General features: G+C 51.6%; 1 protein-coding gene across 1 annotated transcript in view; it reads left to right on the top strand.

Annotated features, from left to right (window-relative positions):
- The window catches only part of SETD1B (SET domain containing 1B), a 40281-nt gene extending 14246 nt beyond the window's left edge, over positions 1 to 26035 (top strand). Inside the window, exons 7-18 of the mRNA XM_026041803.1 lie at positions 10092 to 10865; positions 13756 to 13926; positions 14848 to 14935; positions 16045 to 16262; positions 16503 to 16638; positions 17335 to 17790; positions 19245 to 20795; positions 23097 to 23263; positions 23463 to 23594; positions 24469 to 24588; positions 24979 to 25116; positions 25783 to 26035. Of these exons, the coding sequence (XP_025897588.1) occupies positions 10092 to 10865; positions 13756 to 13926; positions 14848 to 14935; positions 16045 to 16262; positions 16503 to 16638; positions 17335 to 17790; positions 19245 to 20795; positions 23097 to 23263; positions 23463 to 23594; positions 24469 to 24588; positions 24979 to 25116; positions 25783 to 25956 (4125 nt within the window). The 3' untranslated portion in view covers positions 25957 to 26035. The remainder of the gene's footprint in view (positions 1 to 10091; positions 10866 to 13755; positions 13927 to 14847; positions 14936 to 16044; positions 16263 to 16502; positions 16639 to 17334; positions 17791 to 19244; positions 20796 to 23096; positions 23264 to 23462; positions 23595 to 24468; positions 24589 to 24978; positions 25117 to 25782) is intronic.
- The last annotated feature ends 768 nt before the right edge of the window (positions 26036 to 26803 follow it).

Raw genomic sequence — 26803 nt, 5'->3', positions numbered from 1 at the left:
TTTTGGAGAAAAGCAGTGTAGGAGTCGCCAGGTGTTCCTGCGTGCTCGCAAGGGGGAGAACCGTGCGGAGAGATACGTGACTTGATGGKTTGGGAGTTTTCTGATACGCAGCTACCTTAGGGGAGTGAGGGGACRTGTCGGTAACAGAGCTAGAAATGGTGAAGTGCTCTGGAGTGTAACTGAAAAATAGAAAGCAGGCTGTGGTCGGGAGGCCGAGTGCTGCTTCCACTCTCGGCTCAGGCCAGACTTTGAGGCTTTCCCGCTTTGCATATCTGACAGGAACGACGTTGCCGTCCCTTTTTGCAAATCACCGTTGCTGATCGTGCCTTCGGCTTGGCTTCGGTTCTTTCTTTGCTTTGCCGCCACTGGCTTTGTGCGTTTTCTGCYCCTGTTGGACTGGGTTTATGTAACTAAATTGCTCCTGAGTAAGCAGGGACAGTATTTTTGTTCTGGTGACACCTGTAGCTGTTGTGGCACGCTGGAAGCTTAGGTCCCAATTGCAGTGTTTAACTATAGCACGTGGTTTGTGGAGGAATAAGCTTTGCAAGYGTGAGCTCTGCAGCCTGTTGCGCTCAGACCTTTGGGCATCTCTCCTTTTGCTGAGTCTGGAGTCTTTCCTCTCCCTGTCAACACAGATGACCGTGAATTGAATGCTCAGGTGTCACAAATGCAGTGGCGAAGCCTCACGCTTGAGGACGTGCTTTTTTCCCGTGGTTTTCCCCGTGCTGTGTCCTCGCCGTGCTTCCCGTTGGGTGTTGTGCGCAGCGACCCGGGGAAGGCAGGCGAGTGCCGGACGGCAGCGTGGGTTGCAACACGCAGTGACAACATGGAAATGTCACCGTGCATTAGGTAAGCGGTAGAAATATGGAGAAAATGATTGCTATTGCCATAGTGTGCAACCACCAGAAGACACTAAATTCTGGGTCTGATTTAGAGGGAAGCAGAGCAGCTGCTGTGCTGAGGGCATGGGACGCGGAGCAGCGCACAGAGAAGCTGATTCAAATCGCTGCTGGCTGCTGCCTTTCCTAGAGGCCTCTAGACTGGTCTCATCATCGAGCAGTCTTTGCATCCGCATTGCGTTCGGATGCCTTTGCACCCCCTTTGTGAAATTTGCCTTTGGGTTGGGAGGCAACCGTGAGCCCCGCGCCGGCGGCAGAAGCGMAAGCGCTGCGCGAAACGGAGCGGGTGCCCTGCCCGTGGGAGGGTTCGTGTCGCGAAGGGCCCCAATGCAGCCAGGCTTTCGGGTTCCCCGCCACGGACGCGCCTGTTTTGACTCAGATGCCCGTCGGCGGGGTTGGCTGCTCCGAGCACGTTCGTTCCGCGGCACGTGTGTTTACATGGAGCTGATAACCGCATCCTGAGCGCCACTTATCACGCACCTTTGACCGGCTCCCCTCCGCTGCACCCAAAGCTCGGCCCGGGAGAAAGTTAAGGAAAGCGATCTGGGAGCGGGAAGGAAGAGGAGTAGCCAGGGGGGTCCATGCGCTGCTCCTTCCTCTCCTTCCTCCCGTGTGTGCACGTTCGGGGGTGGAAATGAGTCACTTCTTCTATTAAGGCTTTTCCTGAGAGCGGTGCTCGCCAGTGCAGCTCTCGTTGGAGCGAGGTGTCCTCTCCATGCGCCTTCCCTCTGGGGCCCTGCAGGGCTTTTTTATTTTTCACTTCTCCCAAAGGGGCTTGTTATTGCGGGGGCCTGACTCTGGTGTCCCAGCAAAAAGCTTCATTCCGGCGTTATTCACATTTCCACCAAACCAGGCAAGCTACTGGTTGGAAAGATGCGTGCACAAGAGTGTGTTTTGGCAGGGTGATCTCTGACTGAATTTGCTTGTTTGCACGGTGTCAGGTAGGATATATCCCTCCTGTTGCATTAGGAGAAGGGTAACAGTGGGCAGTTTTGCAAACCTGACGCAGATCCAAGTTGGGATGGGCAGAGAGAGGCCGGGGGACACGAGGGGCTCCTGGGTTCATTGGTTCTGCAGGGGGTGCAGCCTCCACGGTGCCTGTCTGCTCTTGAGAGCCTTTGCAGGGATCTGCCTTCTTGTCCAGCTGATGAAAACGTGACTGCTAGACTGTGTCCTACCACATAAAACCAACCCACCTCACTCAAAAGAGCAATTTTTAATAACACCTCAACTTGTGAATTTGCATGGAGATTTTGCTCGGGTAATATTTTAATGTAAAAATGGATATCAGGCTCAACTCAACCCTTGCTRCAACTCAGTTGGCCTAAGCTGCACCCATGTTGTGACCTGATTTTGTATGTAGCATTTCTGCCCTGTAAATTCCTAAGGTTTTTAAGCTGTGGCATTGATGCTGTTGTACCACATGCCTGTCTTTAGATGAGGCCCAGCCTTAATTCAGTYCCGGATAAGTGTGGCCTGTTGCTTCCATCCTGAAGCTGCTGTGCTGCTCCRGTGCTACGAAAGGAGCTGACRGTACTGACCTAAGCCAAAAGGTAAYGGCTGAAAACCATGGAGCYGRCTGTTCCCAAAGGGAAAGCTGCTTTTGGAGGTGCATCTCCTCCAAAAGGTACTGTTGCCTTCCGGCCCGGAGCGGCGGACGTTGTAGGGGCACCAAGAATCCCAGTTCGTCGCTTTTGAGGCCTTTCTTGCAAGTTTTTGTGTGGCTCTCTGAGAGAGTAACCTGCCTTTGCTGGAGTTCAGCTGCAGCTTCAGCTAAGCTATTTGAAACAAGAAAAAAACAGGCCGTGCGCTTCGGAAAGTGGTCTGGATACGTGTTYGAGAAGGTGCGTGCCTGCGAGCACACGGCCTTTTGCCTTAGCTGGCATCTGTGGTGCAACATCACTGTGACTTTGCAGGGAGAGCAGAGAGAGACTTTGGACCAGCTCCCCGGTGAGCAAGGAGAAGGCCTGTCCTTGATGTGCTCTGGCTGCTCTGGGGTGGTTATTTCCCCTAGTTCCCCCCAAGGCTTCCATATGAGGAGAGCCTGTCTCTTGGCGCTGCCTTGACTGTCCGTGGGTGTTCAGTGGGTCTCCCCGGGGCTCTCTGGCTCCTGTGGATCCGTGCAGTAGGATTTGGCTGCGAGGAGGCTTCCTGGACTGTGGCACTACACTGTGCTCCTAGTCCTGTCTGCCCCTAGTGGGTCTGATCTGTCTTTAAACCCGTTTKCTCTTCGGCGTTTTTGCAATACCTGCAGCAACAAGGTGCCTGGTTGAATTCTGAAATGTATTTCTGTAAGAAATGGGAAGTACTCATAGGGTTTCCTTGCATTTGTTCTCTGCCGCCTGCTTGCTAATGAGAGGACAAATGGGGAAATCGCCGTTGTTTGCCTCTGTGCCTTTTCTTGAATATTTTATGCCTGAGCAAATGGCAGAGGAAATGCCCCCAGCGATGGGGTATTTCCACTCCAGTACCTTACAACAGTTGCGGTCACACCATTTATTTTGCATACAGCRAGGGCAGTTTAATTGAAGAGCTTCAATATCTTCTAGAAGTCCAAGAAAGGTCCGTGTCCTGCACACGGCTTGTTCCTATGCAGGTGGCAGCCACAAGAGTTGTGTTGCCCTCCCCAAGAGCAGCAGCCCCAGGARAAAGCTTTCCCTCTCAAGGGAGGTTTTGGAGAGGGAGACCTCGAGGGTGGTTTTGGCTCTGTTGCTTTGTGTAGGAATGAGGGGGATATTTAGTGTTTTAATGAGTGTGTTACACACGTGCTCGCTGCACGCCTGTGGGAGGATGAAGCCTGGACGTGTTTGGAGAGGGCTGGTCTGGTCTCCCTGCTTTTCTTGCAGAGGCCAGGAGCATTTGGGCATCTGGTTTTCCTACCGCACAAACCAACCAGGACAGTACCCTAGAAATGTGGGCCCACAGTGGGAGAGAGGAGCTGGGTTCGGGGTTTGAACCCGCTCACGAGGGAGGGCGAAAGCAGCCTCGGGGTGGTCACCTTGTCCRGAGAGCAGGGGAGCTCAAGAGGACGGTGTTGATGGATGTTCAACCAAAGCTCTCCATTTCCCCACTTGCCGGTTGTCCTTCCTTACCGATTCCTGGGTTTGCATGCTGCTGCTGAGGAAGCTCCCATTGCTCAGGCTGTGTCGGGAGCACTCAGGTCTTATAAATTAAAGTGCTCTTGCTACTAASACTGGAAATGCAGAGCACCAGACGGGCCACTGAAGCTGCTGCCATAACGGTAATAGCCGCGTGATTTCAGATACTCTGGGGTGTAGTAGCAGTGCGTAAAAGGGGGGAAAATAACAAATTGGCTGATTAGGACTTGTTTGAATACAGTAGGTGTACAACTGTTCTTCAGTAGGCTATTCCCAGTTAGGAATCCAGGGTGCTTTTCAAGTTTATCTGCTTTCTTATCACTCTGTTGGTAGAAAATCTGACTTCGTGGCTCTTTCGACCTGAAGCTCAGGGGATGGCACCTGAGTTGCTGCCCAGCACGGGCTGGAAGGGGTCCCTGTGCCCTGCACACCCAGGGTTGTTGCACCCCTTTTCTTTCTTGCTTGCAAGTGGGTGCTCATCCCACGTAGCCAATTCTCTGTTTTATCACCACTTGTAAAATACCTTCTGTCCCCTAGAGAGGCTGCTGCGTTTGCGCTCGCCACCGTGCAGACCCAGGGCAGAGCCGTTCGCAAGCGCTTGGGAACCGACTTCTCCCTGTTTCTCCCATGCAGCTTCTCTCCAGATTCTTCAGTTTTTTCCTTGCTGCTTTACAGAGCTGCTGTCTCAAACTCCTGAGCTTTTGTGTGGGGACAAGCCGTGGAAGCAAATCTGCTCATAATAGCTGACATGGCAGCAAATGCCAGAGCGAAGCCCACCGCCTGCTTCTTTCTTCTTTCTTTTTTTGGAGCAACTGTTCAGTTCCTCTGTCTGCTGCGTTTGTCTGGTTTGTTCCCAGGCCTCTCACACACTCCCTGGACCTGGTGTCTGAAAAGGGCTTTACCTGGGTAGAGACAGGCCGGCTTTATAGAAATCATCGGGAGAAGCAGGGAACATTCCCTGACTAATTTATCCGTAGGGGGTGTTTTCTTGCCACTCTCCCATCCCTTTATGCATGACTTAGCTTCCCAGCCCACTGAAGCCTTTGAAGTTGGATCGCAAATAGCTCTCCAGCTACATCCCTCCCTCCCCCGAAAACAGAGAACCCAGCACCAGCCATTGCCAAGGGCAGCCCTAGCATGTGGCTCCCCAAGGTCAACACCCCTCTCTTCTTCCCTCCTTCCTCTTCCCTCCTCCTCCTCCCAGTGAGGTGACACTCTTTTTGTTATTATTTTTAACCCCCTACTTAAGGCTTGGTGGAAAAGACCACAGTTCCATGTGGTGGTAAATCCAATTTTTGAGTATTTTGTCCATGCTGAGAAGCTGCCCGCTGCAGCCGCCCCCTTGGTGCGTGTTGGCTTTGCCTGCTCGGATTGTGACCATCCGGATGAGTGGCCGGGCCGATGTCCCTGCCCCCAGGCTGGCTCTGCGCTGGGGGCCACCTGAGCCCCTTCTCATACAGCCGTCGTCTTCCGAGGTGGTCTCCCGGGTAGGAGGGCCCCCTTTGAACCTGCTCAGATGCTCCCTGTGCAGGTCCCGTGGTTGCAGCCCCAGGGATGATGAGCTCGGAGGAAGGTGTTTGCTCTCGCTTGCTTCCCTGTGGATGCCTGCAGACTCTTGCACATGCTGGAAGCTCAAGGGAAGTATTTGACTTCTCCAAACATCCCTTTCTTGGCCACCCTGCTTCCTGGAGCAGCATCGCTGCATCCCCTACCTTGGAGCCTACAGTTCGGAGCTGCCTCCCCTAGGGAAGGAGGATGCACCTGAATGCAACTGTCGTGTTTTCCGCAGGCTGCTGCTCTTGCTAGAAAGGAGGGTAAGCTGTGGCCCCCTTTGCCAATTCATCTCATCTTCAAACTCCTCCTTATTGCAAATCTGGCAGTTGTTTTCCCGCCAGGTTAATCYGTAGCTCTGGGAATTGCCACCCTAGGAAGCTCCTGCCTTCCAAAGTGCTGCTGGAAGGTTCAGGATGGAGCTGCCTCCCTAGGATGAGGCAGCCTGGCTGAGCCTTCCCCTGTGGGACCGCAGTTCTCCAGTCTGCCACCTCCTAGATCAGCGAAGAGCTAATTACCTCAGCCCACTAATTGTGCTGGGCTTACTTCCCACCTCCGTCCTCCCGGCCTCACGCAGACATGTCCCTCCCTCCATCTGGTGCTGAACCAAAGAAGGTCCCGGCTTGAGGGAGAGGTGAAGGTGGAGAGGCTGCTGGGGAGATGCTGCTCCCCCCAGGGTCCTCGCAGCTTTTGGAAAGGAAAATCCAGACATGTCGCCATGGGGCTGCTGTGTGTGGTTGGTGGCACCTCTTGTGCCCGCTAGTTGCAGTTATTTTCCCCTATTTTTCATTTCCGTGTGGACCACCACTGCATGCCCTGTGTCCTACTAATTGCCCTGGAGCTGTGCCTTAGGAAAAGSGGATCCAAACTACTGCCTTGTCCCTTCCTGGATGCTGTTCCACTGCGGGCAGGTGGCACAGGGGCCGCTCTGGAGGCTGCCAAGGAGCAACCGAGCATCGAGAGCCCCCTGAGGTGCCCGAGCTCCCCGGCACCCTCGATGTACCGGGACTTGGTGCCCTCCAGACACGCWCCTCCCTGCTGGGAGAGCCGCTTCCCTGCCCGCTGCAGCCCCCCAGGAAGGGTGTTTTTCCTCCCCTCCTTCTCCTCYGGGAGATGCTGTTTGTTTACCCCGTGCTTGTCACTGTCACCCGCTTCACCTGTTGCTCAGCCCGTAGGTGTGGGGAGGGTGCCCGGAGATAAGCAGCAGGCCCCAGCTGAGCCAAGCCGAGGCGGGCTGTTTGTCAGGGAGSCTGCTGGCATCACTTCCAGCTCCAGGTCTCCTTATCAAAGAGGGAGAGAGGCTTTTGCAGGCAGCAATGAAGAAATGAGGACACCCATGTGATTTGCTGCCTCCTCCAAGGAGTGAGACAAGGGCGAGTCCATCGCCTTGGTCCAACTGTTGCATTTTGCCCTTCTTCACATAGCCTGAAAGCTGCTTTTGAAAGGTGCRTTTTTTCTTGTAAATACAGATGACATTTGCAATTTTTTTTTAGACAGAAACAAGCAGCAACAGTTTAGCTTCTGTAGAATTCTGATAACTTTTTATCCCAGAAGGAATTCTGATTTTAGTTCTAGCTTTGCTGAAAACYTCACGTGAACTGGTGGAGTGGCAGCGATCGCAGTGTGCCGATGTGGAGTGTTCCCAGGTTTAAGGAGTGGTTTTTGCTCCCACCATTGCCAGCGAGCTCTGGTGAAGGCAGATTGCTACTTAAATATCTCACCAAGGAATATCAGAATCGACAAATATAATGTCATTTGAAGATAAAATTCACCTTGATACCTAAAATATCTTAAAGTAGCTGTTTAATGAGTGCTGCTGAGCCCACGTCCTGCTGCTTGGTGCAGCAGGACCCAGTGAGGATGTGACAGAATAGCCACAACATTCAATGAAACAGGGTGTTTACCCCAAACACGGCTAAACTGGTGCCAAAAAAAAGTATTTCAGTGCTTGCTAGATGCTGGGTATTGCTCTAAGAGCAGTATCCCRTATTCAGTAGCTCTCTGTGCTCTTGCTGATCGGGAACAAGGTCTTGGGATGTCCCCTTCGTTTGGCTGCCAGTGCTAAAATCGAGTGCCCGGGGTGAGGAGCAACCCGGGCCCTTTATAGCTGGTGATGCTGACGTGAGTCTCTCCCAACAAATTTGCGTCGTTAAAACACCTTTGGAAAATGTGTCATGCACATAATTAAATACCTGTTTTGCTAACTCTTAATTTAATTAATGCAAAGTGAAGGTGACGGTGCAAATTAATTTAGTTGCAAATGGCTTTTCTCTGAGCGGGCTGACGGGAGGCTTTCCTGCGAGGGCTCCGCTGCYCTCGCGCGCGTGCCGGGGAGCGCCGGGGCCGGCCGAGCCGGGGCTGGGGCAGGGATGGAGGTGACAGCCTCCCTGTCACACGGAAGCTGCGGATCAGCTCGCCTCTTTAGTGCTGTGAAAGCTGAGGGGGAGACAGCGAAAAGGCAGCAGCTTTGGGAAGGTAGCACAGCTGCTTTTTAAATCTACCCTCAGACATCCTTGCTAGCAGCCAGTCAATCCGCATTCAGAAGGGTGAATGAAAAGGAGTCCATATAACAAAAGATATTTCTGTGTCTCCCCTTGACTTTTATTTTTGCTTCTGCAGCTTGATCTCGCTCAGTTGGTGCCTATATTTTTCCCCCTTGGATATAACTTTTCTGTAGCTGCTCTTCCTCTTTAAATATTCATCTCTTTCAACTTTCTTTAAAGACTTCTCCTTCTAGCTGCTCTCCTTTCGCTGTGACCTCTTCCCTAACCTTGTGTATTCTTTTTTTTCCCTGCTGTCTTTTCCACCCGTTTCTCCCTGCAGCTCCAACGTTCTCGCTCCCTTTCCGCCTTGTTCAGGGTGAAGCCAGGGCACGGATAGCTTGGTGCACAAGGACTGTGAGGCTGGACGGGATACGGAGCGGCTGCTCGTCCTTCCCACAGGCCTGTCCGAGCCCCGGAGCATTTGAGACCAGTCTCAGTGTTCCAGAAATGTTAGTGCTGCTTTAGCAACTCTCAGTGTGGAGGGAATGAACATGTGTGCGAATGAARCGAGCACCTGGGCACCAGAACGTGGGGTCTGGCCAGTCCTGCCCATTCCCGGTACTATCAGGAGCAGCTTTTCCCACCTGATCTTTCCCTGAGGAGGGAGAACCGTCCTCGTTCACAGGCAGGATTGCTGGTGCTGAGGCTGCACCTAAAGGGCCCTCTGAGGCCRGTCCGAGCGGGAGCTCCGGGCAGAGCCGGTCTCCCGAGGCCGGACGAGGCTGCTCGGGTAGTGAGCGGTGGAGAGTTGGCAGAGGGAARGACGACACAGGGCTCTGAAAGCCACAAGTTCAGCGGGTCACGATTTGCCCTTCTCCTTTTTCCACCTCTTCATTTTGGGGCTTATAAAGCATCTTCAGAAGAGGTYGTGGTTTTTTGGAGTGTTCTGGGCACTGTGCGGGCAGGGGAGCTGGAAGAGGGTGGCGCGGGGCTGGGCGTTCCATTCGCTGCCGTGTATCCCGTTCGCCCCGCTCACCGACCGCGTGTGTCCCGCTCGCTGCCGCGCTCAGCCTGCTCTCTGGCGGCCGAGGGGCCCTCTGGTGCCGCACGAGGCTCCGTGCTCGCCTGGGCGGCTGGCGCTCCCCTGCTCCCGCTCCCTCTGTGACCCCTGCACAGAATTCCCAGGTTAGGAATCAAGTCTCAGCAGCTTCAGGAAGGAGCCCGTGCGGGTTCGGTGCAGGCTGAGCTCTGCTGGTTGTGGAGCCCCCGCAGGGAGGGCTGCYGCTGTGCCCTGAGCAAGGGACACCTTCCCTTACAATCCGTTTTCCATCACTGGAGGTAGGATGTCTGTTTTGCATTTTATATAACCCTACAGTTGCATTTTTCATGGCCAGTAAAGTACCTGTTTTGCTTAGGAGTTTGGCATGTGCTGTGTCTTTGAACCCCAGCATTGATGAGGGAGCAAACCCACGAAGGGGAAAGGGAGTTGAAGCAGATTCGGTGTCCGCTTTTTTTCCCCCAGTGTGAGTTGCTTTGGCCTCGTTGAGACAAGTTGGAGGAGCAGCAACCATTGCTGCAAAGTGTTGTGTCTGCCCACAAGCAGAGGTGAAATGTTGACAGCTAGTGAGGACTATAATTAAAAAAAAAAAAGTTGGGAATTGTTTCTTTGTGTGTGGTGAAAGCTAAAGAATCACCCCCCGTGGTGTAATGCACCTGCCAGTATTAGATGTAAATAAGAGATAAGGTGTCTTGCAGCACGAGGCGTTTGGCTTGGGCGCCTGTCTGCAGCAGTTGCTCGTGCTCCGTGCGGCAGCGGGTTTCGCTGCCGAAGGCTTTCCAAAGGCTTTTGCCTCGCCGCTTCTGGAGCTCTGGCGCGGCCGGAATAGCTTCACTAGGCAGCAGCTGCTCCGCGGGCTCCGGCCTTGCAGAGTGTCGTGCGCTTTGCTCCGCTCCCTGTTAAAGCACGTGCTAAGCTTAGCTTTTGTGTGAAGCAGCCAGCGGGATGGTGTTTATTGTGAAAGGGCTGTGCTCCTCACCTTGCCCTCTCTCTTCTGCCGCAGGGTCAGCACTCTTCAGGGGAGGACATGGAAATCTCCGACGACGAGATGAATCCAGCGCCCATCACCAGCGCGGAATGTGCCAAAGCCATCGTGGTGAACTCGTCCGTGAGCAACACGGCCGTGATGGCCCCGTCCATCCCCATGCCCCCGCCGGGCTTCCCGCCCCTGCCTCCGCCGCCGCCGCCTCCTCCGCAGCCGGGCTTCCCGCTGCCGCCGCCGCTGCCGCCGCCACCGCCACCCACGCACCCCGCTGTCACCGTCCCGCCACCGCCGCTGCCCGCGCCGCCCGGGGTGCCCCCGCCCCACATCCTGCCTCCGCTTCCTCCCTTCCACCCCGGCATGTTCCCCGTCATGCAGGTGGATATGATCAGCGTCCTGGGCAACCACTGGGGCGGCATGCCCATGTCCTTCCAGATGCAAACCCAGATGCTGAGCCGCATGATGCAGGCACAAAACACCTACCAGTACCCACCTTTCATGGGGGCCCGCATGCAGTTCTTGAACCTGCCGCCCTACCGCCCCTTCTCCATGGGAGCAGCGCTTGGCCGTGGGCAGCAGTGGCCACCGCTGCCCAAGTTCGACCCCTCGGTTCCGCCGCCGGGTTACGAGCCGAAGAAGGAGGATCCCCATAAAGCTACTGTGGATGGAGTCCTCCTGGTCATCGTGAAGGAACTGAAGGCCATCATGAAAAGGGACCTCAACAGGAAGATGGTTGAAGTGGTGGCGTTTCGGGCRTTCGATGACTGGTGGGACAAGAAGGAGCGGCTGGCGAAGGTGGGTTCTCGCTACCTCCGTGCTGGGGCTCAGGGAAGCATGGGCTGTGGTCAGTGCATGGGTGAGCAGGGCTATAAGGTTGAAAGACTCCACCCCCATAAATGTTATGGTAATGAAAATGAAGTGAAAAATAGAGGCATAGAATAACTTTGCTATGAGAAACCCCATTGCTTGAGGGTGGTAAAATTACCTGAGAGGCCTGTGTGTTCCTGACCCACAGATGTTGAGTGGAAGCTCTTTTTGACTCAGGACGTAATAGACCGTAGCAGGATTGACCAGGTTCTACCTGAGTAAACTACAGTATTTGTATCCCTTAGGAAGAGCCATCCTATTCAGCAGATCTCTAAGGCTTTTCCTGGAGCCCTGCTCTGGGATCAGACTGCCGGGATTCCCAGGGAGTTTGGCAGGAGTGTCTTGGATGCCACCCTGTGCTCTGGGTGTCCCTGCTGGAGCAGGGGGTTGGACTAAATGATCTCCAGAGGTGTCTTCCAACCTCAGCCGTTCTGTGGTTCTGCTCCTCCTTTACTTGCTCTTACATTGTGCCGCTGGTGTAAGCCTGGAAGAGCACCTTGTTCTCACTGCAGTCCCTTCATTTTGGGTTGATTTCCGCATCACTCCTCCAGCTTTGGAGCACCCCTGAGGGCAGCCCCCGTTTCTGCGAGGGACTAAGCGCACCCTGCACCTTGGCTGCCCATGCCTGGGTTGCGTCACCTGTCGCGAGGCTCTTGCAGGAAGGAAAAGCTTTGCATGAATCGTTCCGTTGTTTCACAGCCAATTTAAGTTGAGCCTTAAGCAGCGAGCAGCAATGTGAGCTAATACACGCTGCCTTGCTCTCTTCAAAGAAAAGGTAACGTTCTGGAAAGGTGAACGCAGACCTCAAAGTGATGTTGCACAGAGTCATTTTAGCCAAACAAGCTGCAGATGCATTTTCTGTTTCTGACAGCGTTTCTCAGAGCTGGTATCTTCACCACGTGCAGCTGTAAGCGAGTCTCACGGTGGCTCTCGTGTCCAGGAGAGTTCCTTGGCTTTCCAGGGCCGTGGGTAACACGGCTCCGAACAGGTTGGCGACACGACACAATCCTGGCCTGGCACACAGTGAGGAAGTCGGTCCTGCTCCTGACCAACACTCAAGGCTGGTGCCTCCACCGAGTGAGCGCATCCTGACTGGAGCGGAGGCTCCGCTTCCMGGGCGGCGAGGAAACGCGGGCACCAAGTCAGCGGCCTCAGCGTCCGGCAGCCAGGGAAGTTTTAAAGACAACTCCACAGTGTAGAAGCGAGCGAGTCGAGGCAGGTCTGTGGCGGCTGCTCGGCGTCGTGTGCCCGCCGCTGCGCTTGGCTTCACCACGTTCCTCCCTGCCCTGGAATCCGCAGCCCGCCTGGAAGCYAGCAGCGTCTCAGCCCCTCGATGCGGTACTCGACGCGGGTTATACTGCAGGTTGAAAATGCAAAATTGCAGGAATCACAGAAACGGGAAGAGGCTGCAAAGGAGAGCAAAGCTCTCGCGTGTGCTTGGGCCGTGCCGCCGCTCCGCGGGTGGCTCTGCCAGGCGCCGGGTTGCACCGTGCAGCCCCTCGCTGCCGCGTGCAGCCCAACGTCTGTTCCCCACCTTCCTGCACCCCCAGGCAACGTGCGCAAGTGACCTGCCAAAACTGGCCCTGCATCCTTGTTTTCTCCCTCCTAATGGATTTAGTTGGAGCTTCCCATATGATTCTTCTTTACTAATAGTAACGAAACAACTCATTTTCAGAGGTTTGAGGGGCTAGATAAGACAGCATAGGTGCTTGTTCAACATCTTTCTGTCTTTGGAAAGAAGCACGACGGATCCGTAGGGAGAGATAGTGTCTCTTAGTATCTGTCATCCTGAGAGCATGTCCTAGGTCGGGAGCGATGGGAGCTCATGCGGGCAGCGAGTCGCTGGAGCTCGGGATAACTCCAGCCTGCTCCTGGAGGAGCATCAGCACCAGAGGAGGCCCCGCTAAGCTTCCTGCCAGGAATACCCAGCCTGGCCGTGGATCCTCGCCTTGATATTCCCATTAGTCTTGTCCCTTATTAGCAGCAGAGCTGAGCTGGCGCCTCCTGCTCGGTGATTACACTCAGCTTCAGCAAATTAGCTCGGGAACGTCTGTGAAAGGAAGCGGCTCCTGGAGCGGGAGCCCCCACTGGTGAGGAGAGAAGTAAACGTTACCTCCGATGCCCTTTGCTCAAGAGCCACGTGCCGGGCGCTTCCGCATCCCCTGGTCCCGTTTGCTGCCTCCTGGGCAGCTCCAGCTTATCTGGGCTCCCTTCCTTCCTTCATGGATTCTTCACATAATTTACTTTTCCTCTGTTGTCCCCGATGGGCGTCTTCCAACAGTTGTTGTGGACTGAGGCCGATTGCTAAGTGAACACGTGGACACGATTGTATTTGGTTTATTGTGCCTTACATTAGAAAGAAAAAAATGTTTCCTCGATTGGAAGATCTGGACTTGCTTCAGGTATGTGGGTTAGCAAAGGAAGGCGAAAGGCTGTGTGTGAGGGAAACGGAGAAAGCAAGAGCACAGGCTGCTCTGATACCTCCTAACACAGTGCTTCCAGGTGTCCTGTGCCGAGCCTCTGTTCTGGGACCCGGCGGGTTCGGTTTCTGTGGTTTTAGTGCCTTGGGCAAAAAAAAATGGCTTCTTAAAATGCAAAAGGAGAATGTTTCTCAGAGCTGCAAGGGCCGTGTGAGCAAGAGCAATTCCTGCACCTTCCTCTTTCCACGTGCACGTGGCCATGTGCTGCATCTCAGGATGCTTCAGAGAAGCTGATGCCAGGGAGCGGTATTCCCAAACCACAACTCTCTGAGCTTTTTCCGAGTTTGTGTATTCCCCAAGAGGCTTTTCCTCTTTTAATTGTGCTGTCTCAATTGCAGGCATCTCTCACTCCAGTGAAGTCTGGAGGAGAACTGGAGGAGAAACCAAAGCCGAAGGATCGGATCACGTCCTGTCTCTTGGAGAACTGGAACAAAGGAGAAGGCCTGGGATATGAGGGAATCGGCTTGGGCATTGGGCTACGAGGGGCCATCCGGTTGCCATCTTTCAAGGTAAAAATGAAGTTATTGTTTAAATATTAATGTTCCCTACAGGTGCAGCAGGAGGACATTAGGTATTTTCTTGTGTTAGGACATAGTTTCAGTGGGGTTTGAAATTCATGGTTGGATTTGATGATCTTGAAGGTGTTTTCCAACCATAGTGATTCTATGATATGCTTAAGCAAGTAATAGTTAACACTTGTTTCTCTGCTTAGAACTCTGTTTAAACAACACTCATTTGGAGCAGGATTTACCATTGATAATAGGTCTGTAGCACTACTGAATTTCTGGGGTTTGAGGCTTGGCTATCTGGAAGAATGAGTTAATGCCTTGCAGRTGAGAGGTGACTCTTACCTGGAAGCCTGATTAAAAGGGTTCTGTGCCTCATGTGAGTTGACAAAATCAGTCCTGCGATCTTAGGGAAAATATCCTGTTTTTTTCAAAGAGTATTTGTGCTTCCTGCCAAGAAGTGGAAGCGTGAAAATGGAAAGGATCTTATAAATAAAGGATGCAGAGGGCTTTTCTGAAATGAACTGTGTAAATGCACAGAAGATGCAAGTGAAGGTTGGGAAGGAGATTCTGTGGACTTGATTTCGAAGWTACGATGTCACAGGCTTTGACTGTTTCTTTTTTCCTGCATCTCAGACATGGGTGTTTTTTCAAGAGTTTCCTCTGTCATCTTCAAAGTACCTGGTGGTGGCATACACCATGCTGGCATTGAGAGTGTTTTGATGCAAATTGAAAGGATAGAATTTCATTCACAGTAAAATTTCATTTGCAACCAGATAAAGGAATCCAGAGCTGTGGGGAAGTAGTCCTTGGTTTCTGGGTACATGTCACCCTGGTGAAGTAAAACAGTAGCCATTTGCTTGAGAAGCTGTTTTCTGCCGCTTTTAAACTCTTTTAGAAATGCTAATTGTGTCTTTTGTTCAGGTGAAAAGAAAGGAGCCACCTGAAGCTGCCTCAGCAGGAGATCAGAAGAGAATCCGGCCTTCTACTTCAGTTGATGATGAAGATGAAGGTTTGCAAAGCACATTTGTTTGAAACACAAGAGCAGATGCAAGCCACATGAGAGCTGAATTCTTTTAAACTTCACAGGAGAGTGCTCACTTGCAGTTAGACACAGAGTCAAGGATCTGAGCCAAAACCCTTCCTCTCACAGAACTCCAGTCAGCTGGGAGATGTCTCCTCTGGATTCTGTTATCTTAAATTCACTGGTGGGAAATTTAAGACATGTATTTTATGAGTAACTCATAATTTAGTTCTGCTGATGGTCATCCAGCAGAGGGAGCTCAGATTAGTTCAAGGACCATGTTCCAGAGATGTACTTGTAAACTCACCAAGTACATTGTGGACAAAAGCGAGAGTTGGTTTGGCCTGCATTTGATTTATGTAAATATATATTTCCCAGAAGGRAAAAAAAAAAAAAAAAAWTTTTGACATTTTCTCCTGGAAACAGGGAAAAGCTCTGCTTCAAAATTTGGAGTCCTGAATACCCTTTATTTAAGATAATTTATTTCAAATTAATTGAACCACAAACTTGATCCAGTTTAAAAACTGGTTTTGAAGCCCAAGTACAGAAACAGGATTTTGTAAAATATTTGAGTAAAAGAAAAATACGCTAATTTTAAAAATTCTAAAGACCAAGTTTAACTAAGCATCTTACATGTAACAAAATACACAAACTCATTCTTTAAAAAGTAAGCCAAAGCCAGAATTGTTAAAGTATTGATATCTCTTAATGCATCCCTGGTTAAGAAAGGGAAGGAGTTTCCAAATATGCCTTGTGCACTCTGCATTCCTTCTCTGATCCATGGGCAAGCACCTGCACCCACACAGGGTCTCTGTACTGTGTATGTCACCCTCTTCCACATGCTGGTCTGAACCCCTTGCCCCTAGATGCCTCCTTCTCAATTCCCTAAGCAAGACAAACCTCTGGCAAGACCTTTATTTTTTTATTATTATTATTTTTCTTTTTTTAACTTACATCTTCTTATCTCCGTGGTGCTGTGTCTACTGGCTGCTCTGCCCGTGTTGTCAGCTTTGGCCTCTGGCATTTGCCATCCCTGGGGCTTTCTCCCTTACTTGCAAGGTATGTGAGGGCTATTTCCTTCTTGTTTTGCTCACCAGAATCAGAAAGGGACAGAGATGCTTCCGACACAACATCTGACCTGTCCAAGAAGGATGCAGAAACCGTGGGACTGAGACGGCGACCAGCACGGCCTCTGGAGCTGGACAGCGAGGGAGAGGAGGGAGACGAGACATCGGGTAAAGAGGAAGAATCTTCCTCAGAGAAGGAAGAAGAGCAAGAGGAAGAGGGAAGCTTGGTGAAAGCAACGCCTGGCAAGGTGTGTTGGCTTTATTGTTCTGTTTTAAATGCTATCTGTCATTAAACACAGAGGGTTTAGTAATTTCAGCTTCCAAAATTGCCCACTGTAAAGTGTGAACACTAAGGAATCCCAGAGGGTTAGTGATCCAGGAAGCTCTGGGGTCGGTGTCCCTGGGAGTCACTGGGGTTAACAGCAGTGACAGTCAGGTTGCAGAAAGGAYCCAATTCAGTTCACATTCAGCAATGCTTTCTTGCAAAGGAGGAAGAGGATGAGGAGGATGAGGAAGAGGATGAAGAGGAGGAGGATGAAGAGGAGGATGAGGATGAAGAAGAGGATGATGAAGAGACAGGAGTAGAAACAAGTGACAAGGAAGAAGAGCAGGACTCCGAGGAAGGTAAGCAGTTCCTGGTGAATCTACAGGCTCGTAGATTTCACCTCAGGTATGGTCTCCATTTTGCACTTCTTGTGAGCTGATTTTAATCTTCTCACTGTCTGTCAATGAAGGGTCATTCCATACGAGGTAACTAAATGCCTTCTGTGATCTCTTAGTCTGTGAGTCCCTCTGTAACTGCCCTTCAGCCCTTGGGTGATTCCAGCCCGGTTTCATGAGGATAATAGTCTCAAAGGCAGCTAAAATCCTGCCCGTTTCTTGAAATACGTGTGGCTGAGAGGAGAAGGGACCATCTTTCAAATGGGTCATGGTTAGCATGAAGTCACTTTTCCATCCTATCAAACAATTCCTGTTCTGGAAGGTAGCAGCTCCCACACTTTAAAGCTGTCTGGGAATGCAGCAGAAACTCTCGGTATAACTTCACTAAAGAGCCAGGCCACCCGGAGACCCTCATCAGCAGGGTGCCATGCGGAGCTCACTCTGCTGCTCAGGGAACTGCCTTTTGCATCACAACTACTGGCAGTATCCAAATACTTGGTTTGTGTTTCTCTACTAAAATAAATATATGGGAAGAAAACTCCTCCAAACCTGTATGCTCAGCTGTGGATCTTGTTACAGCAAGGAAATTTTCTTTGTTCCTGTGGCAATCCTGATTGTTTAATGAGGTCAGAAAGGGGAACTAACTTGTTTTTCTTGCAGAAGATGTAGCAAGTCCCTCATCTTCCAAGGCTGAAGTTGAGTCATCTGATGAAAGTGAGGACTCCTCTGAATTTGAGTCGAGTTCTGACTCGGATGATGATGAGGAAGAGGATGAAGAAGAGGAGGAGGAGGAGGAAGAGGAGGAGGAGTTGGTTGAAGATCAAGATAGAGAACCCATGGTTGCTGAGACAGAGCATGAGCCTGCCAGTCATGAGATTCCCGATGAYGAGAGGGAGACCATTTTGGAGCTGTATCCTGTGGATGACTTCATGGATGCAACGGGCTTGGGACTTGCAGAGCCAGCTTTGGTAGAAAAAGATGAAGGCATGGAAGAAGTCAAGGTGGGGGAAAACGAATGTGGAGAAATCCCAGAGGAATCTATTGCTGCTGAAACACTCCTGGTTATAGAAAGAGACCAGGAGACAAAACTCGCACTGTCTCCCATCTGTAGGCCAGGTATGATTTTCCTTTTGGATTGTCATTTAGCATCAAATCCAAGTACAACATTATATATATTTGATATTTGCCTTGTCCGTTCCTTCTCTTTCTSCAGTCACAGCTCTGTGCTGGGGGTTTACCCGGCATAGAGACAGAAGTCTGTGCTGAATTTTGTTTTGCCTGAGTAAGGAGTTCCACACGGGCCTGCTGCTACTAAAAATACTGTGGTTATTTTATCCAGTTTAATTAGTGTCCTGCAAGAACTGAACAGTTGTCATCATCTGAGATCCTTACATTCAGAACTCTATCTGTCCCATGAAGACATCCTCAAGGAAATTGGAAGCCTTTTCCTAGAGGAGTGAAGTGCATAAGGCCTGACAGATACTGCAGCATCCAGGGAGGAGTGACAAGTTAAAGCCTGGAACCAAGCAGGAGAGCACATGCAGTGTGGCCTGTAACGTGAGCCTTGGGCAGGGCTGGTGCCAGAGGGCAGCCCATGGGGGCACTGCAGTGTTTTGCCTCCTGAGAGCTGCAGATCTAGTCCCTGCCCAAGCTATCACTCTTAGGCTGTCACAAAATCTGAAAGATTTCTTGAGGCAAAATGTTTAGTCAGGAGGGTATTCAGGACAACAGGAGTTTGGGGAAACCTACACTGGGGCATCTTGATATGTTCAATGAGCTTTAGAGGTGAAATGTGGGAATGGGCTCGACCTGCCCAGCCAAACAAGCCCTTCTCCAGATGGCTCAGCACAAATGGGGAGCACTTTCCCTCCAAACATCCCACTTGAAAATGTTATTGTGAGCTCCCTACGAAAATTCACTGTTGACTCCTTTTGGCCCTGGCCTTAAAGAGGTAAATAAACTGCAGGCAAACGAGCTGCTGCTGAGAGAGCAGGATATGAAGTGCTCACTGATACCACCCAAGCGTCTCCTCATTCATTACAAGGGCTTCCCAATTTCCTTAGTGTTGTGTTCAAGAGCGTGACACTTCTGCCTTCCCTGCTCCCCCCAGGCAGAGCTGTGAGGCTGTTTCTTGGCCCTGGGATTAGTTTACCTTCCCTGTTAGAAAAGCAGACAGCTGGGGGCTCTGAGAGCTCTCCTTGAAAACCCCCGGCTCACAATCCACTAAAGCTTTTTATGGTTGTCAAAAACATGGCCAGGGGTTTTGTAAGCAGAAATCCTTAATTCTGGCCTGTGTAGTAGCTAATCCTCAAATTAATAGTGTTTTTCTTTCTTTTTTATTGGTCCATTAGGGATGTCTGTGGTAGTGTCTAATTACTCGTGTCTCCAAAATGTAAAGCCCTGGAGTTTTTAAAGCCTCCCAGTGGAATCGAGCTGTTCTGTAATTGCAGTTTCTTGAACATGCCTTTGCTGGGGAGTGGCGAGTAACCGAGTGGAAGCTGATGGAAGCGAAGTGCTGCTCACCAAGTGGCTGCAAAACTCCTGATTCTTTTCTGTTTTCTCCCTTGCAGTGGAAGAGTCCGAAGCAGTTGCCATGCTCGAGTCGGAGGTACCGGAAGGTCTGAAGCCGGAATCTCAAGATGAGGAGGCAACGCTCTGTCTGTCGACTCCAGTGGGAATCTTTGGGGAACCTCTACCCAATAAAAGTAGCTTCTTTAGCAAGGCTGAAGAGAGCAGCTTAGAAGCCCGTGTTAAAGCAAAAGTGCCCTCTGCAGCAGAGGAGGACGACCGGCTGCCCCGGACGCCTGGGCGGGAGGTGGTCGTTCATTCAGAGACCGATGCTCTTCTGCTTCCAGCCCACAAGGTGCCATCTTCCGTGCTCCCCTTACCATCGACTCCCGGGAAAGAGGAATCTTTAGGCCCTCCAGAAAAGTTCCCTGAACAGTTAATGGTGACCAAAACACCTGTAGAAGAAGAGATTCCTAGGACTCCTGGGCGGGACATTTTGGCCAAGTCTTCGCACCCCCTCGCCAAGTCGCAGAGCACGGACACTGTTCCAGCCACCCCAGGGAGCGATGCTCCCCTCACGGGAAGCAGCCTGACCCTCAGTTCCCCTCAGGTCCCAGGGAGCCCCTTTTCCTACCCATCCCAATCCCCTGGCATTAACAGTGGCATTCCTCGGACTCCTGGGAGAGACTTCAATTTCACGCCTACTTTCCCAGAGGCTGGTGCTACCATTCCTTGCCTTCTGTCTGGCAAGAAACCGTCAGAGGAGGAGCTGGATGAGAAACCCTTTAAAGAGCCTCTCGGTGCTTCCCTTGTGGTCAGCATGAACAGTGTTCCTTCCCCCATCCCTTTTGCCAGCCCTCCCCAGGCAGATTTCCGCACAGACATGGGCTTGCCCCCTGATGAGCCAATACCTGTAGCAGTCCTGCCCTGCATGSCCGGAGATGGAAGGATTCCCATCGAGGAGTGCAAGGCAGAAGKAAAATCTGTTTTGCTCTCGCCAGATGCACCTATGGGTGCTTCTATTCTTCCTCCCCCACCACCACCTTCTGTCCTTCCCAAAAGGAGGCCGGGTCGGCCCAGACGGTCGCCGCCTTCTGTCCTCTCACTGGATGTCTACTCGGGCAAAACCGTAGAACCTCCTTCTGTCCCAGTGGCCTTGGTGGAAAGTGCTGTGAGCAAAGAGCTGTTAAGTGGGCATCCYGATGCTTTCTATGGACTGAAAGACCCTGAAGCCGTCACCCTGGATTTCAGGAATGACAGCTTCCATGAGAAAATAGCRGCTGAAACGGTCACAGAGAAACTGCCTTTTAAAGAGCTGGAGAACCAGTGGAATGAAGACTTCAAAGAAGAAGATGTGAAGCCTAAGAGGCAGTGGCGGAGGCAGAAGAAGACCCCTGAGGACATTCCAATGATTCCTTCCCCTGAGTACTCCCCACCCCAGCCTCAGTTCAGACCRCGCTCCGAGTTCGAGGAGATGACCATCCTGTACGATATTTGGAACGCGGGCATAGATGAGGAAGATATCAGATTCATGTGCATCACATACGARCGCTTGCTGCAGCAGGACAATGGTATGGACTGGCTCAACGACACCCTGTGGGTTTTCCATCCTTATATCCTTTCTCACTGGCGGCCTGCGTTACGCTCAAGGCGTAGTGAAGCCAGAGGGGGACACACTACACGGTCATTGGGTAGAAGTTACCTTGCAGAAGGCTAAATTAGTTGGTGGTAGAAGCGTTTACTTATTAGAATAGCAATTGCTTTTGTCAGCAGGGAGTTTTAGACTCCTCTGAAGCTGCAGTACGGAAATACTGCAGAAGTGGCTGTTTTGGCTGCATTTTCCATCTAGAACTGCAGGGAAAATTTGTATGCACCTCTTCTGGGCAAGTTTCCTTCTAGTTTGAGAAGCTTCTGTCTGCATTTAAAGCAGACTTTATTTTCAGCTTGCCTGTGGAGTTTCTAGTCTGYATTTTGGCCCTGTCTGCACCGGGCTTTTATTTGGGGCTAAAGCGTTGTAAAAATAATCTCGCCATCTGTGCCCGAAATGATGTGTCGGTGGTGCTAGCAGCTCCAGCTAGCTGAGTTCAATGCAAATAACCCCAAGGGCGGTGGTTTCCGAGGCCGGCAGGGGCAGGCAGAGCTGGTGGCAGYGCCGGGTCCTGTTCCCGGGAGCAGGGGCAGCTCCAGAGGGTGCCCAGGGCTGCCCTCACCTTCCCTGCCTGCAAACCAGCTGCTCAGCAGCAGCCCAGGGGCAGCTCGGGGCATCGGAGGGAGGCAGAAGCTGCAGCAAGGCAAGGACCGTGTCCGTGCAGCCGTCGGCATCGCTCTCCAGACCCCAAAGGGGTCATCCGCAACCGAAAAACTGTCCAGTAATGTTTTTAGGAAGCAAATATGAAGGCACATGTTGAAGGCAATGTGCACCAGCTCCTGCGCTGCCACAGGTGGTGTGGAGTAAAAATATCTTGTCCCCCAACTCCCTGCAAGATGCTGCTGCTTTTTTATTTTTATTTTTTTTACCTCTTGAGAATGCAAAAAAAAAAAAGAAAGAAAAGGGAAAATCAAAATCCAAACCACTTAAAATAGCTAGTGAGATGACTCACACTAGCAAAAGCAAGTTGAGGTCAGTGCTGAGCTGCGTTTCAGCGCTTGCTTTCTCTGCATCTCAAAGGACAGCGTGTCAGATTACACTTATAATTTTCTGCCTTTTGACACCAGTATAATAATCCCCAAAATAGATCTGTTTGCTTGAGGGAAATATTCTGAAAGAGTGACAAAATGCATCTTCCCTAGTAGTTTTGAGTGTGAATCTGCCCTATTTGAGAAAGCAGTTGCAACAATAAGTGGGTTTGAAGGCCAGCGTAGCTGGCTGCGCTGCGGTGGGGAGCCAGGGCAGGGCAGTGGAGGGGAAGATGCTCCTCTGCACGGCGGCGTTTCCTGACTTGTGTGGTTGAAATACTTGAGACCTTGTCCCCTGTTGATAAGGATTATTGTAACACTGGATTTACAGTCACTTTTGAAAGCCTATATAAATGATGTGTAGCCAGTTGTGGGTTCCTCGTGCGCTCCGCTGCAGTCGGTGTGGAGGTACCTGCCTTTGCAGCCAGCTCACGGCTCGGCGCTCCGGCTGGCGCCCAGGCCRTCGCTCCTTGCTTTCCATGCCCTCTGCCTCACTGCTCCGCTGTTAAGGGCACGTTGTGATTCACAGGGAGCGTTTTGGGGCAGACCTCCAGCCTCAGGGGCTTCGTGGCCGTGTTTTGGGATGTGCTGTCAGGAGGGCAGCTCCGCCACCGTGCAGAGGCCAAGGCACGTGCACCTCTGCGCTCCCTCTGCCCCTCGTTGTGCTTTTGCTGCTGCATCGCAGCCGTGCAGGGTTTTGCTGGAGCTCCAAAGGAGCTGCTTGCCTGAGGCCGGGCAGCAGGGAATCCCGGGGCTGAGGAGCGTGTCCGTGCCCATCCGTGGTGGAAAGCRCCTCCGTGCAGCGAGCTCAGTGCTGGCTCCCCGGGSCCTGCGGTAGCTGCAGGGGATTTCTGGAAGCGCAATGAAAGCGTGCCATTGAAAACAGAGTACACAGTTTGTCCAGATGGCTGGGCAGCTGCTGCCTGTGTACGTGGCCGTGCACAGGGGAAATCCTTTTCCAAACAGGTTTCTCTTGACAGCTTAACCTTTCTGTTTAAACTTTCTTTTTGTCTTCACTTGATTTTTTCCCAAAGCATCCGGCTAAGAARAAAAGATCAGGCGCTGCTTCCCTGTAGGCACGTGGGCTTGTGTGGGTGATTTTTAAAACAGGATTGTTGTTTCTTTGCACCTTTCAAGTTTTCCAAGCTCCTGGCGTTGCCTGCTCACTAGCTGCATGTAACGGTGCCAGGTTGCCTGATTTCCACAGGTAGCTGTGTTGCTCCTTAACTCATTTCCACCAACCAGCTTGTCTACTCCCAAGAAAAAGAAGCGGGATGACGGGATGCGGGAGCACGTGACGGGCTGCGCGCGAAGTGAAGGCTATTACAAAATTGACAAGAAGGACAAACTTAAATACCTCAACAATAGCCGAGCTTTTGCGGAGGAGCCTCCAGCTGACACACAGGTGAGCCTGGGCCCCTGCTCACTGCTCATTTGGGTTGCAGTGTGGTCGAGTGTTCACCGGGGATGCTCTGCGAGGCCGCCCGTTCTGCAGCGTTGTGCTGTAGCACAGGTGATTGTGCACGGCACAGAGGCTGTTGTGAGACTGGGAATGAGGGGATTTGGCTCCACAAGGCCGTCTTTGATCSCTTTTCTGTCCCCAGGGTATGAGCATCCCTGCCCAACCTCACGCTTCCACCCGGGCCGGCTCCGAGAGGCGGTCAGAGCAGCGCAGGCTCCTCTCCTCCTTCACTGGTAGCTGTGACAGCGACCTGCTCAAGTTCAACCAGCTCAAGGTAGGACAAACCATATGAGCGTTGCTTTGTGCAGGGGCTGGCCAGGAGCAGGGCAAAGTGCAGGCAGGGGCAAGCTGTGAGTGGCAGCTTTGCCTGGCCTTGGTCATGGTCATCTTGGCATTGGGCACTTCGTTTTCTGCCAAGGGATTACGTGAGCCCCAGGAGTGTTTCCTCACTTTTTTTCTTGCAAAATTATCTTTGCAGAGCAGGTCAGAGGTAGTTTGGGGAGCTGAGCTCTGCAGCCTGTGCTGTTGATGCAGCTCCTGTGAGGAAAGAGCTGCTCTTCTGCGATGAGCCAGTGTAAAGTCTCTTTGGGGTGCTTGGCTCTTCTGCAATTCAATAATAAAACTCAAGAGACCTCAGTGATCTAATGTAACCTAAACAGGAGCAGAGAAATCACGGGGAAAGTGTCACACTTGGCTCAGTGTGGTCCCCTRCAAGGAGCAGAGACATGAGCTGCTTGGTAAATGATCTTTTGGAGCTTGAGCCCTAGTCAGAACCAGAGCCCTTATTTGCACRTGTGCTGATCAGGAACAAACAACTGGTTATCGACCATCCCTGCACCGTGCACGCTGAGAGCAAAAGCTGGGGAGGGAATCGCATCTCACACAAGCAACTGTGGAGGCCCAATGGTTAAATGGTCATTGGTTAATAAATAAATAAATAAATAAACAAGTACTGCGGGACATCCTGTCCCCTCTGTCATCTCCTGTCACTGCTGGGGTGGAAAGCAGCTGAGCTGGGTTGGAAAGGAGCTGAACTGGGTTGATGCAGCCCAGCACTGCTTGTGGCAGGGAGTGTGGACCTACGGATCATGTTTTTGTGCTGTGGCTAATTCTGGGCTGGGATTTGGGGGTGTTTTCTTTCCATGCAGTTCCGGAAGAAAAAACTAAAATTCTGTAAGAGCCACATTCACGACTGGGGCCTTTTTGCTATGGAGCCCATTGCAGCTGACGAGATGGTGATTGAATATGTGGGTCAGAACATCAGGCAGGTAAGCTGGGCTATGGGGCTGGGGCTGGGCTAGGGGGAAATTTGGGGAAAACAGCCCTAAAAGAATGGATTATCTGGCTGGAATCTATGCTGGAAGGCATTGGCTGTGTAAGATGGGCAGAGGTTGGCATATGGTTTGGAGGTGAAAGGGTGGGATTTTCAGTGACCTATAGGAATGAGGCACCCAAATCCTCAGGAAATAAGCTCTGGGAAAGCCCCTCGTGAGCTTGTGTGATTTCAGTTAARTCTGTGTTCCCTGAGGGTTTTGGGGGTCATAGGTCTGTTGGAAAGCCAAGCGACACGAGCACAGCTGAGATTAGTGCAGCGCAGATCTGTGCTGCACTGAGCATCTCGGTGGCACCTTGTGACCCAGCGGGGGCCTTTCCTGCAGGTCATTGCTGACATGCGTGAAAAGCGATACGAGGATGAAGGGATCGGGAGCAGCTACATGTTCAGAGTTGACCACGACACCATCATCGATGCCACGAAGTGCGGAAACTTTGCCAGGTTTATTAATCACAGCTGCAATGTAAGTATCACGTCTCTTCGTATAATTGTGCTCTGCTGAAGTGATAATCTTGTCAAGCCCTTGCTAACTCTGACAAGGGTCACGTTCAGGAGTGGCAAAGCRTTGCAGGGCTATGATTAACTGTTAAGGACATGCAGTAGATGAAAGCAGAGTGTAAATGAGCATGTGGAGGAGATTGGAGAGAGCTGAGGAATTAAAGCTGCGGTGAGATAGTGCGCTCAGAATATCCCAGCTGTGTTGGGAGATCCTGATGAAGGCTGTTTAACCACATCTGGGGAGTATTTCCTCAAAACAGAGCAAGCCTTGGCCTTGTTGCTGTGCCGTGGTAACAGTCTTCTTTCATCATCTGCATGGAAAAAGTATCTTCTGCCCTGGTTGGCAGAGAAGGTGCTCTTAGCCGGTGATGAGCTCAGTGTAGCATCAGCCAGGTCCACGAGGGACCAGAACACGGGTGCTGTAGGGGAGCACAAGGAGGGCTGTGTTCAGGTTTCGTGCCTTCCTCTCCCAGCTTCCTGCTAGCTCTGGTGTGTCCAGGCTCTGGGAATGTGGCAGAGGTTGTCTGGGAAAAGGACAATCCCTCTATTTTAGCTTGGAATAGCTCTGTGGAGGTTGGGAAGGCCTGGCCACTGGGAGCCTAAATCATTCTCTGTTCTGTCACCCTTGCAGCCAAATTGTTATGCTAAAGTGATCACCGTGGAGTCTCAAAAGAAGATCGTCATCTACTCCAAACAGCACATCAATGTGAACGAGGAAATTACCTACGACTACAAGTTTCCCATAGAGGATGTAAAAATCCCGTGTCTTTGTGGCTCTGAGAACTGCAGGGGAACCCTAAACTGAACTTGAGGTTTCTCGTCACACTTGCACCTTCGGCCATGTCAGAACTGTGGTAACCAGGTGTGGTTGCACTTTGCCAAAAAAGAGGAAAAAAAAACAAAAAAAAAAAGGAAGAAAAAATAAAAAAGAAAAAAATCTTAAAAAAAGAGGAAAAAAGAGAAGAAAAAACCAAGCAAGTTTCGCACTTCCAGCAGGATCACAAACAAAAGCAAAAAGCGCACATGCTAACGAGGACTGTTCATGTTTCAGGTGCTCTTTCCTTTTCAGATCCAATGTGTCCACAAAAAGGTGAATACCATTTTGTGGCATGGTCTATCCAAACACTAGCTTCTCTGTTCGGTCCCTACGTTAATGCTCCCTAACGGGATAATGGTACCTTTTTTTTTTTTCATTTTTTTTTTAATTATTGTTATAAACCTTCATCTTTTCATAAATGCTGCTACCTTTTTCTCATCAGTTTTGTTGGTTGAAAAAGACATTCAACGTTTAAATGTGAAGCAGAGATGAAAATGCCGTACGAGGTTGGTCGGGAGCTTGACTGGCTGCAGTGGCACAGACATCTCCGAGTAAGCTGTAAATAACTGCAAGGCGGTTGTTCCAGGGCAAGCCGGGGGCTGCGCGTGGGCTGCGTGCGAGTGTTGGGTGCGGGTGTGCGGAAGGCGAGGGCTCCGCATGCGACTGTAGCTGACRGTGTTAGGGATGAGGCCGGGGCTCCGCTCGGCTCCTCCTGGTACGTTGGGGCTCCAGACCTCGCATCCGCGCAAGGGAAACGCGGGCTCTGGGACAGCGGGATGGCCTTTCCCAGCGCCCCTTCCTTGCTGGTCKGCTTGGTTTGCTTGGGAAAACGAGC

Source organism: Nothoprocta perdicaria, unplaced genomic scaffold, assembly GCF_003342845.1.
Source record: "Nothoprocta perdicaria isolate Ctin4 unplaced genomic scaffold, notPer1 scaffold_294, whole genome shotgun sequence".
In the NCBI taxonomy this organism is placed as follows: domain Eukaryota; kingdom Metazoa; phylum Chordata; class Aves; order Tinamiformes; family Tinamidae; genus Nothoprocta; species Nothoprocta perdicaria.
The sequence above is the reverse complement of the archived record's forward strand: the minus strand, read 5'-3'. Positions and strand labels throughout refer to the sequence as shown.